The sequence below is a fragment of the Tympanuchus pallidicinctus genome, unplaced genomic scaffold (assembly GCF_026119805.1).
Source record: "Tympanuchus pallidicinctus isolate F22 unplaced genomic scaffold, pur_lepc_1.0 scaffold8, whole genome shotgun sequence".
In the NCBI taxonomy this organism is placed as follows: domain Eukaryota; kingdom Metazoa; phylum Chordata; class Aves; order Galliformes; family Phasianidae; genus Tympanuchus; species Tympanuchus pallidicinctus.
The window spans coordinates 11280001-11299428 of NW_026294802.1; the positions used below are offsets into that span (position 1 = coordinate 11280001).

Below are 19428 nucleotides of genomic sequence, written 5' to 3' on the forward strand. Positions count from 1 at the left end.
CAGCGCCCGGCCAACAGCGACACACGACGGCGGCCGCCGAGGGCCACGACACCTCAGCGGTGGCGGAAGGCGGACGGGAGCCGCCGAGGGACAAATATCCTCCGCCCGCGCGCGCCCCCTGGCGAAGCGGCCGGGCCTTCCCTCAGCTGGTTGGGACTAAGAGCCGCGCTGAGAGGCGCTGGGCAGGGCTGTGTGCGGCGAGCCAGGTCGCTGGGGATGCAGAGAACCGCAGGCCGTGCTGCGCCATTTTCCCTCCGAGCGCCTCAGCCTGCTCATTGCATGGATCTGTACTCACAGAACTGACAGTGCACTTCTTGTGAGAGGCGGCGGCACCTTTCAGGCAGACAGACACAAGAAGTGTGTAGACAAGGCTTTATTTCAACAGTCCCGTTATTAATTTCAGGTTCATGCGTAACAGGCGGTGATTCTTGTCCTTCAGTGCTTGTAGTGAGCATCGGTAGAAATCAACACATATCCCTGTGGGAAGAAGAATGGTCACAGAAATGCTATGAAGTACAAAATTTTACAAAAACAAAAACTTTTTTTTCAAATTCAACTCCTACTGTTGAAAGTCAGAAAGTCTACTGAAGACAGCTGGGACTTGGGAGTAATGAGCTCTATTAAACTCTTGTCTTTCAAACTGCAAGAGAGCTCCATCTTTGCCCGCTGTGTTATCCCCTTGCAATGTGCTGGCAATGGAATTGTTAAGGTTACAAAGGACCACTAAGATCACCTGGTCCAACTACCAGCCCAGTTCACCCATGTCCTCTCATTCCTAGCTAATGATGAGAAAACTGACTAGAGAAAGTGAGGTGGGAAATGGGTCCCACAGAATCATTAATATCCTTTGTACATAATTAGCTTGTAAGGTGATTGGCAGCTAGAGTCACTGAAAGCAACTTCCAAACAATTATTTTTTTGTAGGGATTGCATACCTGGATGCTTCAAGGTATGTGGGATGCAAAAAAAGATTTTAAAACACCCTTTGCATTGCCTTTCCTGAGTTGCGCATTGTGCCTGGCCCCAAAGAAGGATTTGGGGCTGACTGTGCAAAGCAGAAAATATTTGAGAAGCTGGTAAGCAAATGGAGAAATGCACCACGCTTACCCATCTTCTGGAAATTCATCTGTCAGCAATAGCATTGTACTGACTGACTGTCTAGCAACAATCTGTATGTTCAAACTGAGATCTAGAGAGTATTTCAAGAGATAGACTCAAGGGATAGATTTGTATCTAAGAGGATTCTACCATTATTACAGATCTCAGTTTAGATCCAATTTTTTTTATTGCTTAACTAGTTCAAAATCAAAAAAATTCCCGGCATTAGTGGAAGGTAAGTAAAGAAAAAAATCTTTTTCATAAGAATGTTAAAATCTCACCTGTGCGATTGTAATACGAGGTCTTATGAAGGTAACATTGGCCAAATTGGGAAGAGGGAATCCTTTGGATAGTTTAGCTTAGGAAAAGACAAACACGGTGATTTAGGGATGCATGAGAAAGATAATAAATATCTGCCCTTCAACAACCTCCTGTTTATTCAGAAATTAGAACCTTACAAATCTGGCTTCCTGTTCTGCTGCTTACTAGCCGATGGTCACGTTCCACCTGAGTTAATAGGAACCAGTAACGTCAGCAGAATGTCAAAAGTTCCTAGAATCACCCACTCAGCTGAAAGCTTTTAGCTGATTCTTAGAAGAACAGAATCATAGAATCAAATGAATTGTTTGAAGAGACCTTTAGGCCATCTAGTCCAACTTCCCTGCGATGAACTGGAACATCTACAGCTTGAGCAGGGTGCTGAGAGCCCTACCAGCCCGACCTTGGTTGTCTCCAAGGATCTGCTTCACTACCCTGCTTCATGTCACTGCTATAACTTACTTTATACTTTATACTTTACTTTACTTTTCTCAGTTTAAATCTCCTCTTTTAGCTTGAAACCATTTCCCCTTGTCTGAAAGGACAAGAGACTCTGCTAAAGAGTCTGTCCCATTCCTTCTTACAGCTCCCCTTTAGATACTGGAAGGTCACTTTCAATGTCTCCCTGGACCCTTCTCTTCTCCAGCTGAACAGCCCCAGCTCTCTCAGCCTATCCTCATAGGAGAGGTGTTTCATCCTTTGGACCATTTTTGTGGATGTGCTCCATGTCTTTCCTGTACAGAGGACTCCACATCTGGACACAGTACTCCAGGTGAGGTCTCGCCAGTACAGAGCAGAGAGGCAGGATCACCTCCCTTGCCCTACTGGCCATGCTGCTTTGGATGCAAGCCTGGATACAGTTGGCTTTCTGGGCTGTGAGGGCACACTGCTGGCTCATGTCCAGCTGTTATGCACCAGTCTTTTTCAGCAAGGCTGTGCTCCATCTTTTCATTTCCCAGCTCATACTGATAGTAGGGGATGCCATGACCCAGGTGAAAGACTCCACACTTGGATTTGCTGAACCTCATGAGGTTCTCCTGCGCCCACTGTTTGAGCCTGTCTGGATCTCTCTGAATGGCATCCCATCCCTCAGGTGTTTCAACCACATGATACAGGTTGGTGTTATAGCCTTACCATTGGCTGATGGAATTACTTCAGTTTGTAAAATATAAGACAGGATGTTCTCCAGAAATGAGATCTGTCACAAACAAAAAAAAAAACGGAGTTACACATCACTTTCTGATAGTGGCAGAATCATCATTCCCACATTCTGAGTGAGGTCTGTAGGCTTTCATTCAGCTTTTGGCTCTCATTTAGCTCCAGAAAGCCATTAGCTAAAGTAACCTTTGGATCTTAAGTCTTTGAAATGATGCAGAAAGTGAGATGCAAAATGCAAATGGCTCACAGTTCTACATGTGATTGCCCAGACTGCAGCACACTTGCTCCACCTACTGCCAGAGTTCAGATTGCTGCTGTGCGCAGATTCCACGGCTGTGATTTGAGACATCTCTCTAGTTACTGATAAAATATGATACATTAGTCAGGAAAACTTCAGAATATTTAATTTTCAGAACACTGAATTGCCTCAAAGAATAAACTTATTATTATTTTTTTTAATTATTTTTTAATCAACAGCAGTGAGGTGGCTGCCAGAAGACAGGAAAAGAGACATCCAGGAATGAAGCCAAATGATTTAGGAATACAGATAAAATTTAGCTGCTTAGCCTTGATATCTTTACTCTTTACTATTTTAGCCTTGATATCATTAATAGTCCTGGTCTGTATTTCCTATGTGTTTAAACTATCTGCTTACCTCAAAAGAGCCAACATTGGAATGGGTGAGGGAGAACTGGAGCCTGAGGGAAAGAAGTGAAATGAGATGAGTCACTAGAAAGGACAAACAGGTATTATTCTAGATGTACAGTCACTGCTTCAGAGCTCTAGGCCTTATAAGACATCTGTAAGGAGACTCTTGAAACAATATCTTTTACTTGAGAAAGGTGTGATCTCTTAGGGCATAGCTAAGCATGCATGCAGAAAAATCCTAGAAGAGCTGTAGCCAGGGATGTGAGTGCACTTCTTCTGTGCTATGTGTTGAAAATCCAATCGGTATTTGATGTTAGTAGTGCCAGCATTATGGATGTGCATGCTCTCAGAACACTTGCAAGGATTTGGTATGTAAGCATAATACTTTGATGTGAGCCTTTCTAGGGGTGGGATGAATGACTGTTCCCAGTATGGTACTGCCACTGATGGCTGTGCTGCTCATGTCAATGTTTCCAACTTCAAATACTTATACTTTTCCATACATATTCAAGTATCCAATTACCTGCATGCTTCCGATTTTTTTTCTCTTAATTTTGCTGAAAAAAAAAAAATCCCCAATACTATTGACACTATCCTCTTTACATTCCTAACATTGCTGTGTCCTGAAAGAATCTGCATATTCTTTTTGTTCCCAAGGAGTCTTTTGTGACGTAAGTGTCCCAATTCCCAGCTATAAGGCTGTGGTTTACAGAGCCTCTCTCTATAAAACGTAATACTGTAGAGTTTTAAATGTCCAAGTCTCTCTGCTTTGGCTTTCTGAAGTCTAGACATTGCGGTGCTTCTCGTGGGGCATCTCCCCCTAACTCTACATAGAGAAAACTGCAGGTGTCCATGTTCTTTTCTGTGTCCTGGACCCCTGCACAGGACAGACTAGAGAGCAGATGTATCTTAACTACTTGGAAAGGATCGAGGGAAGCTCTCAAATTATTCATCATCATGAATACCCTGCATACCTATCTCAGAGGAGAGAGTAAATTATAGTTAGCTGATCACATGTAAAAACTGCAATGCTGAGATTGCTAGTGTTGTTTTCCAGACAGGCACAGGCCAACCTTGTTGAATTACCTGTTCAGACATAATGAGCCTGTGAGTTTCTGGTCAAAGACATTCAGAGCAATGCTGGTGTTGGCTGCCTGCAGAAGAAAGAAACCATGGGTTTACAGACACAGCAAACAGAACCCTTGCTCAGAATTAGTCACAAATGCAGAAGCACCATCTTCCTGGCAGTATATAGGAGCTGTTTTGTGTATGTGGGGTTCTTCCATGGCCAGGTGAAATGTGGATAATGAGATTTCACTAATCAAGACCATTTTCAGTTAGAAGAACAAGATGTCATGGGACATGACCCATGCTTACAAAAATCATTCCAGAGAACAAATCTTTGGTTAATCAGTGTCAATTTATTCGGATTCTCATTTATCTACAAGAAAAACTTCTTCCCCATAGAAAAATTTCTTCCCCTTCCAGTAGGCTAAGTGGGGCCACACAGCATCACCAGTGACTAAAGGGATCTTGCATGTTTAAATACTAAAAATATGGTACTTTGTTGTAGAGAATTCTAACAGCAGGAAAGAACTGAGGCTATTTATCCCTGAGTTAAATGTTACCTTGTTTATTGTACTTACTATATTCACTGTGAACAGTGACTGAGTGGTTGAGTCTGGCAGAACAGCAAACACCTCCATGGATTCCTGAATCTCTAGAGTAAAAGAATCCTGCTGCAAGCTGATGAGAGGTATTTCAGTGGCCATTAGCTTCATCATAACTGGATATGGTATAGTTGAGTATTTGGCTATCTGCATGATTCCAAGGCAAAATCAAAAAAGTCAGAGAAATGCTCTTCTTGTAGAACAGGTCGGAATATACATTTTCTCTTTCTCAGAGCTATTGGTTGTTTAAGATGAGGTTAAGAACAGCTGCTAACATAAAATTCTTTAATACAAGCTGGAAATAGAAATTTTCAGTGGTGATAAATCACCAATCTTGGCGGAATCAGGAATGCAATGGTAAGTTCTTTCCACTCTAGAAATATTATTTCCACTGTATCACTTTTAGAGAAATTAAATTAAATATTAGTCTGTGAACACAGGAAAGGAATGGAACAAAATATGACAATTAAGTAATAATAAAGGAGCTCAAAGGTCATTCGCTTTGAGATTAATCCATCTCATAAGACAGATATCTGCTGTGGACTGTCCTGTGAGGAGCCTCAGACTCTCCATTGCCTAAAGAGCGCATAGGTTCACAAGCTCATTACTTAGAGAGGTGGAATATTAGTGTAAATGCTCATGGCATTTTATTAAGAAGATCACATGACAATTGCTCTTGAAGCAATCTTAGACTTCTAAGGAGGGAACCTCGTATCATACAGGAAGCAGACAAATATACAAAGTTCTTACAGTTGCCTGTTAAGAAAAAATTATACTCAGAAAGAGTGGTGCTGCAGTGGCACAGGCTGCCCAGGGAGGTGGTGCAGTCACCGTCCCTGGAGGTGTTCAGAACCGTGTGGATGTGGCACTGAGGGACGTGGTCAGTGGGTATCATGGGGTGGTTGGACCAGATGATCTTAGTAGTCTTTTCCAATCTTAATGATTCTATGATTCTGTGATTCTTAGAAGCACAAATCCAGAATTATCCATCCTAGGCATTCAAGGGCTGGGGTCTCTTGTGCTCATTTTGATTTCTTATTCTGTTTGAGAATGCTGGTAGAAGCCATGCATGCTTGTATCTCTTATATCTCTTCTGTTATATCTCTTCTCCTCTTCCTAAAGTAAATGGAAATCCTGTACATTTGCCTTCTTTTTTCAATGGATGTAATGTTTCCTGCCCATCTGTTAGCTCACTTTACTGCATGTGAGCACTACAGTCCCTTCCCAGGTCTTTACTGTATTGCTTTCTGCTAGTCTGTCACAGGCTAGCAGTGAAACAAACGCAATTATGCACATATGGGCAGGAGAAATAAGTTATTTCTGACTGGAAGCTCTGGCAGAGTTCTCCCAGATCAGGATTTAGACTTGGAGCTTTTCCCTGTCTAGGACTAGTTTGATGTGGGAACTGCTGTAAGTGTTGAAACAGTGACTGGAGTAAAGATTGATGTACAAGATTATGGCCAAGTTTGATAATAGTCATTCAGTTGTGGGGATGGGAAGTGACAAGGTCCATCTCCTCTGCTGCTACCATGCATGCATATGCCCATTTTTCCAGAGCAAGAGCCCCACTGCACCTACAAGGCCTTTGGGACACACCAGTATTGAGGTGTCTAACACTTGCACTGGGCAGTTTTCTAACAGTTTGTGAAAGTAATGACACTCACCTTGGGGATGACATTACCAAACATCTCAGTGCTTATATTTAAATATCTGCAAGCCTGGGGGGAAAAATAAAGATAAAAGAAATCAATTCACCAGGTTTGACCACCATTCTCAGCTTTTCTTTAATGCATTATTACTGTCATTTCAATGGATCTTTGGTTTTATACCTTTTGTTCTCAGAAATATTCTTAAGAGACTCAGTATACTTAAAGCTTATTGCCAATAGCTCAGGTCAAGGTACTTCCTGGGAAAGCAAATGCTTCATACTATCTTAGTTTGCGTTGCAGTCTTTAGGTCTGGGGACTTAGTGAACCTCCTGTAGACTGTATATCCAAATTTGCCTAGCTCCAAATCATAGTTGTTTTGTCTTATGCTTTGCTTCCATGGTCTCTGCAGCATTTTTACTCTGTAAAGACCCGTGAGGAAAAAGCCACTAAGGCAGCTAAATTGCCCAGAGTAAGTTATGTGACCATCTCTTGACTATTCCACGGGTCTATACAAATTTCTTTTATGTGGCTAAGTACTTTACTCAGTGGAACCAGGCATCTCTGGTTGTGGACTGAGGAATGTGTACAGAACATAAAATGAGCATTGCAATACCTTAGCGTTTGTGCTCTACTGTCTCAGGACTTCACAGCCCAATTAGCAGTGAATCTATTGCATTCTGACAATTGGCAGGTCAAAGCTCCACACTGAATGACCGAGCCACTCTGACCCCATTCCCGTGTCCTACTTACTTCCTTTGCAATGGTGATGTTGAAGGCCCCTGCTGTGTAGTAAGAAAATAAGGATGTCTGAAAGAAATACTCGGAGAAGGCAAGGTAGAGCATGGAGTCACTTTGGTCCGGGATAGCAATGGGAGTTGCCACATAGGGAGGGCCAGTATAATTTCCAGCTGGGTAGACCATCCCCTGAAACATATATTCAGAGATTTAATACAAAAAGTCAGAATCAAAACATGACTTTGAAATAACCGCAGACTTTTTTTCCCTTTGCTTAAGCTATGCATTTGTTGTATAAGTAAGTACATAGGATTTGTATTACACCCTGGTGCTCTGGTGCTTTCAAGCAGGTGGTGAAGACAAATTCCAGAGACTGGACACCTTTACAGATGATACGTGAGACTTCTCTTTTCAGATGCTGATCACCTACTGAAGACAGTCTACCACCTCAGAAAACCAAATGAAGGACTTATGTATTGAATGACCTCCTTATTGAAAAGCTTTACTGTCTCCTTTCCCCATTTCCAAAAATTTAGATTTGAAAACTGTTGCCCAGAGCCAGCCAATGGTCTCAGTTACAAGATGGATCTTTAAAATGACAAAGATCAAAATCAGCAAGTAATGTGTGCAGATGAAAGAATGCACAAAAGTTAGCTCAGACAATCCTAAAATCACTCACATTATCTTTTGCAGTATTAGTGACATTACCCCAGACTTGCATATCAAATACTCATTTTTCTGTTGTCTCTTGCAATCCTGGCAAATAACACTACAGCAGTTACCTTTAAGTCCATGTCAATGTATGGTCGGAATACTTCCAAGCTGTTTAAGGAGTAGTCAATTTCAGCCAAATCATCAATTCGCACTGGGACTGTGTGTGTGGCAAACAAAGCAAAATACCCAATATTATACAACCACAGAATGAATTTTATGTGCATTAAAACTAAGTCAGCACCTGAAGGAAAATGACACGTGTTCCAAAGGGTAGGAAAAAAAACCTGTGATATCCAAACATAATTTCTGACCTAAGGCTTGACATTTTACTGGTATGTTCTTCAAAGCATCTTTTTTTAGTTTGTCTAATGTTTTCTCAGAGTGGAAAAGTACATTTTGTTTAACCAAATGAAAAAGGAAATGCCCATGGCTGTAGTGGGTTTTCTTGTTAAGCAGCATGAGAGTATTTGAAGTACCTCTGATTTGCAAATATTTCCTCAGAAAAGGGTGGTTGCCTGGTCTATTTAGGCATTTGTGTTTTGCAGATTGTGTCTGCTCAACAATTTGGCTGCTTCCTGCGAATCTAAAATGGTTAACATAAGAAAATATTTTTTCTTTCTTTTCTTTTAAGCATAAGAGCATAAGAGTCCTCAGAGGCCACATAGCACTGATAATAAATGCTGTGTGATCTCTAAGTTGCATTCCTAACATCAGAAGTACAACTTAAGAATAGTTCCCAAGTCCTTGGCTTCTCAGAAATGTTCTTTTCTTGTCCAAGTATCATTTCTTTTATTTACCTGTGGTCTTCTAAGTAAAGGAGCAGACAGAATGTGGGTTCTGATACAGCTCCTGGAGGCTTTGCTATCCAGCTGCTGTTAAGGAAACTAGAGAATTTCACTGGACAGAAGATGAGAGGCAGAAAGAAGAGATATCACAGGTGACTCACCATTCAGTGATTGGAGGTCCTTAGCTATCAGCTGGATCCCAGATCTGATGTTGGGACAAGACTGCATAAAAGCATACTCAAGTTACAGCATGATTATCAAGGATCTGTATACACCCCTTACCTGTGTGCTAGCAAATCTGTCTCCTTATGTTACAATTTCAGCAATTGTCAAAATACCTAAGGTTGTTTTTCTTCAGCTATCAGGTCCAGGAGGTGATTCAATGCACTAAAACCTGTTTCTAAAGGAACATGTCTTTCTTCAGTCACTTTAAAGAGAACTCCAATAATAAATCTCCTCGCTGCATCTTATCTGGTTGGACTAGATGATCCTAGTGGTCTTTTCCAATCTAAATGATTCTATGACTCTATGGTTATCTATTCTGTGCAATGCAAGCATGGCCTGTGTCAGAGCTGCCTTTAGGCAAGGAAGTGGGAAGTTGCTAAAGGCAGCCTGATGGGGGTGACAAATCCACAGTTTAAGAAGTGTGAGAAGGAGATCTCATATTGGTCTCAGAGCAGATCCCTGTCTTGGAGCAGAATCATACCCATCTCAAGCTCTACCTTCTTAGAGGCGATAGGCAGGATGTTGTCACAACTGCTCATCTCTTTGAAACCACGAGGTTTAAATAAGTCATATTATCCAATGGTGTATCATGAGATCTGTGTGTCACACAGTATGTGTTTTACCTGCTGAGAATGAACATTACCCGACAACCAGGATGTCTGTACACAGGCACACAGTCCTGTTCTGCACTGGAATGGGAAAATAACTGCACGTTCTGGCTCTGGTTGAAACTCACCTATCTCTGGATCAGTTAATATCTCAGCCACAAACTCAGCATTTTATTTGGAAGTTTCTCTGTCTGGCAAAGCAATAAGTGTGCCGATCAGGCCAGAACCAAACTACAATTTTTCTAGTTCATCCTTTGCCAAGTTCCCACTGACATCTGAAAGTGATATTCCTTAAACTCTCCCGTACACAATCTGAAAGGCTTACATTAGTGGCCAAGTTCCTGTGAATGGGTTTCTTCAGATATTTGATAAAGAAATCGTGCAGGAAGCTACAGGAAAAGAAAAAAACAATTCATGGGTCAAGTACTACAGTCATTAATAGGAAATCAGATATCTCTGTGGAACATGACTTCAGTGGTCTCTAAGTCTGATATACCAGTACATGTGGGAGCTTTCTGAAATTCAAGAGCTATCAGGGAGCTACCACTGAAAAGGAGGTAATTTTACTCAGTAATTAGACTGGGCTCATCTTTATGAATAATAATTTGTTTATATTAGCACCATTGTGTAAACACAAAATAAATAGTCTGTGCAGTAGGAATTCTCAATGCATATAAAAAAAACCCCAACCAAACAGAAAACCAAAGCCAGATTACAAGAGCTATATTCAGACAGTGAGAGAAGTATAAGAAATACAAGAAATCACACTGCACAGGTTTATATCAAGAGGAACGATAGACAGCAGTCTGGTTCTTTTTTTTATAGCTTTCTGATCTAAAGTACATAAAGCATAGTATAAGCATATGGCTTCTGCCTAGAGCTGAAGATTAGAGCGGTACTTGGAAAGAATTCTGTGTTGAAGAAGCACAAGGGAATATTTGATTTGACAGAAGTTGCTGTATTTATTCTCTACTCAAATGACGGTGCACAAAGACGAGAACAGAGGTTAAACTTGGCCACTTGAGCACTAGATTAGGGCCCTGATTCTCACCTGTGTTCTTTATGGACACCTAAAAGCAATTCTAGTTCTCCTATTTTGTGGAGTTGTCTTTGTGCCATTCATTGACATTTATTTTCTCCCAGCATGTACACAGATCTCTTGCACTTACCCACTTTTTCCATTCAACTTGATGTCTGTATCACCAGAAGTCGTATGACAGCTGTTAAGTGACACTGAAGTACGACCCATACTATCCACGGGTGTTGAAAAGATTGCAGTAACAAACACCTTGGAAATGTGCACTGTGCTTCTTCCACCGTCTTTGCTGCATAAAGTAAAAGTACATAAACAACTGAAAAACCTATTTTAGTGAACATTAAAGGCTCTCTAAGGCTTAAACAGATTCTTGCTGTTCACTGAAGATGAAGATGTTTGTCTGAATACTTTTCATTGTATTGCTCATAGAGAAAACAATCGTGTATTCTACACAAATTTCCAGGCTAGGAGTTTTGAAACGTGCTGAATTAGGAAAAACAGGTAACTCACTGTTCCAAAGTAATTTGTGTATAGTTACGAGACATGCCCACAGCAAAGGCTTATGTCTGTTAAAGGGCAAACCTATTTCAGGGCCTGGAGTGCCCCCCTCCCCACCACCATCCCAGGGGTTTGGCAGCCCGTGCTCAAGACCAACTCCAATGTGGTGAAGCTGTGGTATTTTTGATCAAACTGTTCATAGCCTGGTTGTGAGAAAGAGCTGTGCAAAGCCTCAGTGAAGGCCTCTACCCTTTGTTTGTGAGCTGCACTGAAGCTCATGCCATGTTGTAGGTAGACCTACTACCCCTCCTGTCAATGAGAACCAGACTGTTACTGGATTTTTTCTCTGAGCTGTTAAAGACCACTTCTGCCATGAAGAGCTCACAGGACAAACTAATATTTGTTTTTTTATATTTTTCATCAAGAAAAATCCCAGAACACGAGGCTACACGTACAACATCCAGGTCTTTATATTCCAGTTCATATCGATGGTGAGAGATGCGTTTCTAATCACCAGTTTTATCCCACTCCTGGGTATGAGGGAGATGGAAATGTTGGGGAATTCAACAGCAGTGACTCTTATTCTACAGCATGAGAAAGATAAGGGAAAAAAATAAAAATAAAAATGAGTATTTCAGGCAACCTCAAATTTTACTTGATTTGTCCTGCTCACACTTTTTCAGGCGAGCAGGACTCATAACTGCTATTCCACTCTTATGGTATCATATGATTTTACATTTTTTTTTTTTTTTGCACAAATATGTCATTAAAGCATATTTGTCAAGTGCTGAGCAACCAACAGGGCACCTAATGAACTTAACAGCACTGCAAACTAAACACCCAAAAGTGTTACATCTAAACACTGACCTGTGTGTTTATACATGGAGACCCCACATATTTTGCAGTTTTGTCCCTTTTAGTATTTCAAAACATGTAATATTTCTGCGTGATTTGTGCATCATAAGGCTGGCTGCCTTAGAAGGACTTAATATCTGTTTGCTACACAGTATGTGTGCTTGCATTCAGAATCACACTATGCAGTGGGATAACTTATTCAGGTGGAAGTCCTGATGGTTTTAGCAAGGCAACTGCAACAAGCAGAATAAAGTGAAAATGTCCTTTCATTCAGCAGCTGTTCCTGGGAGTCTCTAACTCCAGTGACCCAATTGGTGGGGATAGTTACCAGGGCCAGGAGCTATGTTACATTGGGCAGCATTTTAAAATCCATTCTCACAGCTGTACTCATGGTATGCAGCTAATTCTGATCTAGCTTCCACTTTGGTCTGCTCCAGCCACCTGGAAGCTGGAAAGCTGTTCCTCTGGGCTCCCCATGTGGTCAATGGAGAAACACTGACAGCTGAAGAGGATGTTTAAACTCGTTCTAGAATAGGTGTCTAAGTCATAGGTGTAACTGCCTTCTGGGTACGTAAATCTTTCTCCACTGATCATAGCAAGGGCTTAGCTGACTAAATTAGACCAGATAACTTTATTCAAACAGAGGTTAATCAAGAGAATTTTTGCTTTGACTTCATCAGGCTTCGGATGTAAGCCACACGTGCCCTCCTTTAAGCAACAATTACTGTAAAACACATCAACATTCCCATTATAATCCATGCACAGACCTAAATATAACAATAGCATATTACCAGAACTATTTTTCTAGGATTGTTACTTACCTTGAGATGTTGTAGTTGACATTACCAAGCCCAAATCTCTCATAGCCTGTCAAATCAGGGAATTGTTCCTTCTCCATATTCTTCTTCAGGATCTCTAGCCCAACCTTCTTGGCTGAAGGAAAAGAAAGACTGGTTCAGTTACCTTTGATACTGACAATAGGTTTATATTTATGTGCTACCACGTTAGCAGATTTTAAAACACTGCTTGCTGACGGGATGGATGTGAATAAACTATTGTGCTCTTAACCATTCCTTTTCTCTATAGCCTTTGACTAGCTCACTTCCTCCCACTGCCCTCACTACTGAAGATGTCTGTCATATCAGGATTCAGTGCAGTATCACCACAAGCTTCAGCACACCTACCATACTCCAAGGCATTCTGAGTGATTCTCACTTTGAGTCCAGGGTTGGCTTTTAGCTGCACACTCAGCAAACTTAACAGGAGGAGAGAACAGCAAATCTTCACCATCGTCTTTGTTTTTTGAAGGACCTGTTAAGAAATATTTGAAACGGTAGTAGAATTGTGCTTTTCATTCCTGTTAAACAACTCTTTTGCCTGGAATAGAGTTGTATTTCTTATCTTCCACAGCACTCTTTTAGTGCCTTGTGGGAAACAAGTAAAGTGTTGAAACAAATGGACCATTTCTACTTTTTCTATTATTTTAGTTACTTCACCATTTCTTTTTTAGTAAGGTTGAGCATCGTGACCAAGCTTCTCAAACTGGCTATTTTGACATCCCTAAAGGTGGATATTTTATCATGTTTTATCATGTATTTTATCATGTATTCCCCTTTTTGCTTCTTGTTGTGCCTATGTATGTCATCACTTAGGTGCACCTGAGGTTTCCAGCCTTTTGTCCAAAGCACACTCTAGCTAGTTTCTCCATTCACAGAGAGGGACATCAGTGTTGAAAGTCCTATATAACCAAAGTAATAATGGCAAAATAAATGCTTTTAATAATGATTTACATATTAGTGGCTGCCACTTGTTTCCCTTGGTTGGGGTAATCAGCAATAGAGTCTATCTACTCTTCCATCATCTCCTCTCAGAAAATGTTAAGGAGATACTTAGAGCTGGGGACAGTGACTTACAGCCCAGGACAAAAAATCATTTACTATTCACTTGTTGCCTTTCCCAGTACACTTGGGTGGGATTGATCTTATTTAATTACAACCATTCAAAAGTTAGGTCTCTTGTTTGCAACAGCCGTATTTACAGTGAAGAGGGACATAGCCCACCTATCTTAAAAAAAATTGCTCTGTGGGGAGTGCTTATAATCCTCCTGTGGCTACAGGATTCAAAGTCTACCTCTGAGGAAGTTAAGGTAGGTAACCTGAACTTGTACTAGTTATGTACTTAACCCGTGGTTAAGTGAATTATGGCAGGGCAGTGAACAAGTAAAACAAACTCCCGTTCCTGGGTTTTCTGTGGGGGTTGAAATTCAGATGGAACTATGCTGCATGAACCCCAAGCTGCATGTTGTGTGATAGCCAGAATCTATTGCTGCCAGCAAAGTCTCCAGGGAGAGTGGGAGAAGCCACCTTGATGGAAGATTAATAGGCAAAACCAGGAAATAGTTTTTTTTTCCTTAGATCTAGGAAGAGTTCTCTGTGGAGTCATTTGTTATTTGAAGTACAAAACATGAGTGAAACATGGGTCATATTGTGATGATTTTCCTTATTCCCTGCTACTATGCCACATTACGGACAGCTCAAAATATTAGCATGTCTTTCCTAGCATTACTTCTATGTAAAAAATGCCTTTGGTTACCATAGGGCAGAGCTGGGATGAAACCATCTGTTAGAAGAAGGCTGCACTCTCTTCTAAAACATGAAAAATTGTTAGACGTTGCTCTATCTTTCACTACCTATTTCATCACCCATTAGAGATAATATTATATCTCAAAACTGAAGAATTTCAGTCACAATCACAATTTAAGTAAGCTGCAAAATTATGATATTTCACTGACTTAATTTTGCTGTAAAGTTTTAAATAATCCCACAGAACACCTTTGCCTTTTGGTAAGGCCAGTATTATCTTTTTAATTTTCGCTGTCAGAAACTGAGAGGCAAATGAAACATATCTTTCTTGTGCACAACTAAAACAAAATGCTGGAGGGAAATGTGTTTTCTATGCAGGCACAGTTCTCATAATTTAAAATCCCCAAATCTTGCCAGACTTATCTACATCTATCCCTTCCCAACAAAAGCACTCCACAGCAAAGAATAGTCACAAATTATTTGTTACCATACCTCTTCTCTGAAGGCTGAAAAGAGGAGTCTTGCTGTATCAGACCACAGGGTTGAGGACGCTGCAAGAAAACCCTCTGCAGCCACAGTGCTGTCTTTTAAAAGAAGGAGCTGAGAGCTTGAGTACAGCCAATTGCTGCCACCTTCAGCAGTATCACACAGGGAGTGGCCTCTCAGATAACCATGTCTTGAGCTATTTTGAGTGTCACAGAGTTAAAAGTATCACTCTAATTTAATTTAGGGACAAAGCAGAGGGCAGCGCAAACCGTAGGTGGAGGACCTCAGGCACTGGGATGTTGAGCTCACAGTGGTTGCTGCATTTGTGGCATGCTGTTTCTGCACTGGCTTTTCAGAAGGACCTGACAAGATACCCCAGTGGAGAATATATTCCAGTAGTTCCACGAGACTAACATTCATAACCAAATGTGTACTGTGAAAGAAAGAAAGAAATGTGTAGCTGCTAGGAAGAACAGATGGAAAACAACTGTCTAGGCCCATCTGTTCTGAAATTGGTCAAAGTACAGAAAATAATAAATTATGTAGTATTTAAACTATTGTGTATATATACTAATGTGGTGTCAATATATAGTGTCAAGTACTTTCAGTCAGTATTTTCCCTTTCTTCTGCTTGCCCATCCTTCAGCTGACCAGTACTACCTGGCTTGTGAAAGAGGTGATTTAATCAATTAGCTTGTGTGTATTCCCTCAGGCATGGAGCACTTAGCTGGACAATCTGAGTCACTTCATTGTTCAATCACAAATAGAAAAGGGTAAAAACATTTGTCAGACAACAAATACTCGGGCTATATACAGATCTAACATTCACCACAGGCAGTCACGTGCATAACCATTCCATTATTTATACCTCTGTCTACTGAAAATGAATAAAAATCACATCGTCATGTATGTAAACCTCTTCTTACACTTTTTTTTGCACAAGTGCTGCTGTTCTGTCAGAGCAAGGGACAAGCACAATTGTTTCCATCCATGTAAATCTCCAAGATCTACAGACAACTTAAAATTGTCCAAAAACTAAGCAGCTTATGCTCATCATAGCCCTCAAACGTTTTATGGTTCTTCTAAAGGAGTATCACTAGTTTAGATAAAACCTTCAGCAAAAGTTAGCAAAGAAAAAAATAACACTTCCAGAACAGTTGCATCATTTTTTTCTACAAATATCCCAGTAAAAGCCAAATATCTGCTTACAGATATATTCAGATAGTATACTAACATACCCTGCAAATTGTTTCTACTTTCTAACTTTATGCCTTTCAAGGTATAGATTATAGATATTAGAAGAAAGAGCTTCTAAAAAGAATGTTCTAATTTGATTTTCTTATAGAGCAACAAAACATTTGCTCCAATCTAAATGCTAATTATAGAATCATAGAATCATAGAATCACAAGGTTGAAAACAACCTATAAGATCCCTATAATGGGGATACAGATTGCAATCCTTTTTACCCACTATACAGGAAACAAAATGAACTTATCAGTATAGCAGTGAAGACTTGTTGCTGTTTCTCTGCAGATCACTTTGGTTTGTACAATGCCAGCCATTGCCTGTAGCTTGGTGCTCCAGCAGTCCCCTTTCCCTGCTTCCCTAATTCCCTCCTTTCTCTTTAGCCTGCAGCATGCTGAGGTACAGGTAATGAGTTATTCTGTCAGTTAAGAAGTAATACCAGATCAAAAATGGTATTTTGTCCAGTAGGCAAGAGGCAAGAATAGGATGATACAGGGGAACAGTCGGTATATGCAGCATCTTCTTTAGTCATCAAAGGAACAATTGCTTTATCACTTTGTTAACAACAGTCTCAGGACTAGGGCTTCAGGGGCAACATCACACTAAGGCATGGCTTTGGTTTGGAAAGGCCCATTCGGGTATGGCACTTGTTGGCTGGTGCTGGAGCACATGTCCCATTGGAAGAGAGAAGAGATGGGCAGCAGGGCTTTTGTTCCCTTTTTCCCCCATCTCATGAATCCACAAATAGGCAGAAAGAAGTGCTGGGACTGTTATCAATGAGGGACATCAAACTATTTAAAAGCTTTTTTTTCAGTTCTTCTGTTCTTTTTCTGGTCGCTCTTCTCCCACTACGTAATACAATGAGTTGAAAGCCCTGCAGGGATTTACTTCTCTTTGGTTTCAGGATGATTTTTTTAATTAAGAAAAGGAGCACCAGTATATGGATTCAGAAAAAAATCAACCCCAAGCCACATTTCTGTCCCAAGCTGGAACAGAACTTTCTGTAGTGTAACATTTGTAGACATTTCTCCTTTTTCATGCACTTTCAGTAACTCCTCTGGTGGTGACAATGACACAGGGAAAAATAAGCTCTTCAGTTCCAGAAATCTGAGAGTTCTAGAATTAAAGAATTATGTGGAGCCTGATCCCCTCAAAGAGCTGCAGCTACTTACAAACAAGGAAAAACTGCGGGATGACAATCAAGGACAGGACAGCCTTGGTTGCAGTGAGCACAAGACCGTGGAGTTTCAGATCCTGAGAGGAGTGAGCAAGACAAAAAACAGAATTACAGCTGTAGACTTCAGATGTGAAGATTTCAGGAGCCTGCTTGGCAAGATCTGTGGGAAAATACCCTGCAGAGCAAAGGCCCAAAGCTGGCTAATCTTCAAGGACAACCTCCTCGGAGCACAAGAACAATGTTCAGATGGTTGAGCAACCATGGCAGAAGGCCAGAGTAGATGAACACAAAGCTCTTGAGTGACCTCAGACACGAAAAGGAAGCATACAGAAGATGGAAACTGGGACCAGCTCCTTGAAAGGAGCGCAAAGACAGTGCTTGCACATGTAGAAATGAAGTCAGGAAAGCCAAAACTCATTTGGAGCTGAAACAACCATGGGTGGTGAAGGGCTCTGCAAATACATTAATAGCAAAAGAAAGTTTCAGGGGAGTGTGGCTCCATTGCTCAGTAGGCTAGGGACTTGTGATTAGAGATGTAGGAAAAGATGTCTTCACCAGTAAGATCTGTCATCAAGACACACCGGTCCTTGAGCTCCTTGCAGAGCCTCAGGGAGTGAGGCATAACCCACAGCAGAGAAAGCCAATGTTTGGGATCACTTCACCCACATGGATGTACACAGATCCGTGGGACTAGACAGGAAGCACTCAAAGCTGCTGGCTGACTGATCACAGAAATAAGCTGCTCTCTATTAAAGTCATGGCAGTCAGAAGTTCCTCATGATTGGAAAAAAGGCTAACATCACACCTGCTTTCAAGAAAGGCAAAGAGAATGATGCAGGGAAATACAAGATGGTCAGTCTCACCTCAAACCCTGGGATGGATATGGAGTAAAATATCTTAGAAGCCATTTCTAAAGCACATGAAGGATAATGTAATTGGGAGCAACCAGCATGAGCGTTCCAGAGGCAGAGCACACCTGGCCAGCTTCAGTGCTTTCTATGATCAGCTGACTGGTGCTGTGGACAATGGAAGGGCAATGGATATGATGTACTCTGATTTCAGTAAGGTCTCTGAAACAGTCTCCATTAGTCTCATCAAACTGTGATTTACAGGGTGGAGAAGGAACGTGGAAAACTGGTTGTGTGGCCAGAATCGGAGTTGTGATTAACAAAGTCAACTAGTTGGCAACTAGTGGGTGCTCCACAGGAATCAATATTGCCATCAGCACTGCTTAATTCCTTCACTGATGGTGTGGATGATGGGACAGTGTGCACTCTTGGCGACTTTGTACACAACACCAAGCTGTGAGGAGCAGTCAGTGCACTCCTCATGTCCAGGAGGGAGTAATGCCCTGCATCAGTCCAGGCTAGGGGATCTTTAGAAACAAGCTATGCAGAAAAGGATCTGTGAATCTTAGTGGACAGCAAGGTTGAACATAAAGCTGCACGTGAAGATAAGTGTTTCTTCCTTTCTATTTTGCATTTGCAAGACTGTGAATTACTGTGTCCAATTTGGGCTCCCCACTACAAGAATGATATTGACATCCTGGATCAAGTCCAGCAGGTATCACGAAAATGGTTATGAGGCTGGAGAACATGATCTACTAGGACAATATGAGAGATAAAGTATGCTTAGCTTGGAAAAGAGAGGACCTGCCAAGACTTTTTTATTTTCTACAACTTTCTGATCTGAGGATACAGAAAAGATGGAGCTGGGCTCTTCTTGGAAGTGCACAATGCAGAGAAAAAAGGCAATGGACACACATTGGAACATGGGGAATTCTGATTCGATGTCAGGAAAATAAATTCACTCTGAAGCTGGTTAAACAGCAGAAAATGTTGCCCAGAAAGGTTGTGGAATCTCTGACTTGGAGAGGTTCAAAACTCACATGGACACAGTCTGCAGCAATGTGATCTAACCAGTCCTGTTCTCAGGTGATC

The 19428-nt window shown here is 41.2% G+C and overlaps 2 protein-coding genes across 2 annotated transcripts in view; both read right to left on the minus strand.

Moving 5' to 3' along the window:
* The window catches only part of RTCB (RNA 2',3'-cyclic phosphate and 5'-OH ligase), an 11383-nt gene extending 11333 nt beyond the window's left edge, over positions 1-50 (minus strand). Inside the window, exon 1 of the mRNA XM_052669018.1 lies at positions 1-50. This exon is cut by the window's left edge and continues 123 nt beyond it. The gene's annotated coding sequence lies outside the window, so the exon portion shown is untranslated.
* A 309-nt stretch (positions 51-359) lies between these two features.
* Positions 360-17796, minus strand: BPIFC (BPI fold containing family C). Its single transcript, XM_052669021.1, has 16 exons — positions 15072-17796; positions 13182-13308; positions 12819-12930; positions 11598-11726; positions 10778-10933; positions 9934-9997; positions 8937-8997; positions 8059-8147; positions 7292-7465; positions 6557-6610; positions 4869-5039; positions 4309-4376; positions 3230-3272; positions 2551-2614; positions 1380-1456; positions 360-477 (listed from the first exon to the last, which is right to left on the minus strand). The coding sequence occupies exons 2-16, from the start codon at positions 13285-13287 to the stop codon at positions 436-438; spliced, it is 1410 nt and encodes a 469-aa protein (XP_052524981.1). The 5' UTR covers positions 13288-13308; positions 15072-17796; the 3' UTR covers positions 360-435.
* Positions 17797-19428: the final 1632 nt, after the last annotated feature.

Coding starts and splice junctions, on each gene's coding strand:
- BPIFC (XM_052669021.1), bottom strand. CDS start 13,287: ATGGTGAAGATTTGCTGTTCTCTCCTCCTGTTAAGTTTGCTGAGTGTG. Junction 7,466..8,058: donor ACATTGACATGGACTTAAAG/GTAACTGCTGTA, acceptor TATATGTTTCAG/GGGATGGTCTACCCAGCTGG. Junction 2,615..3,229: donor CCAATGTTGGCTCTTTTGAG/GTAAGCAGATAG, acceptor TGTTTGTGACAG/ATCTCATTTCTGGAGAACAT.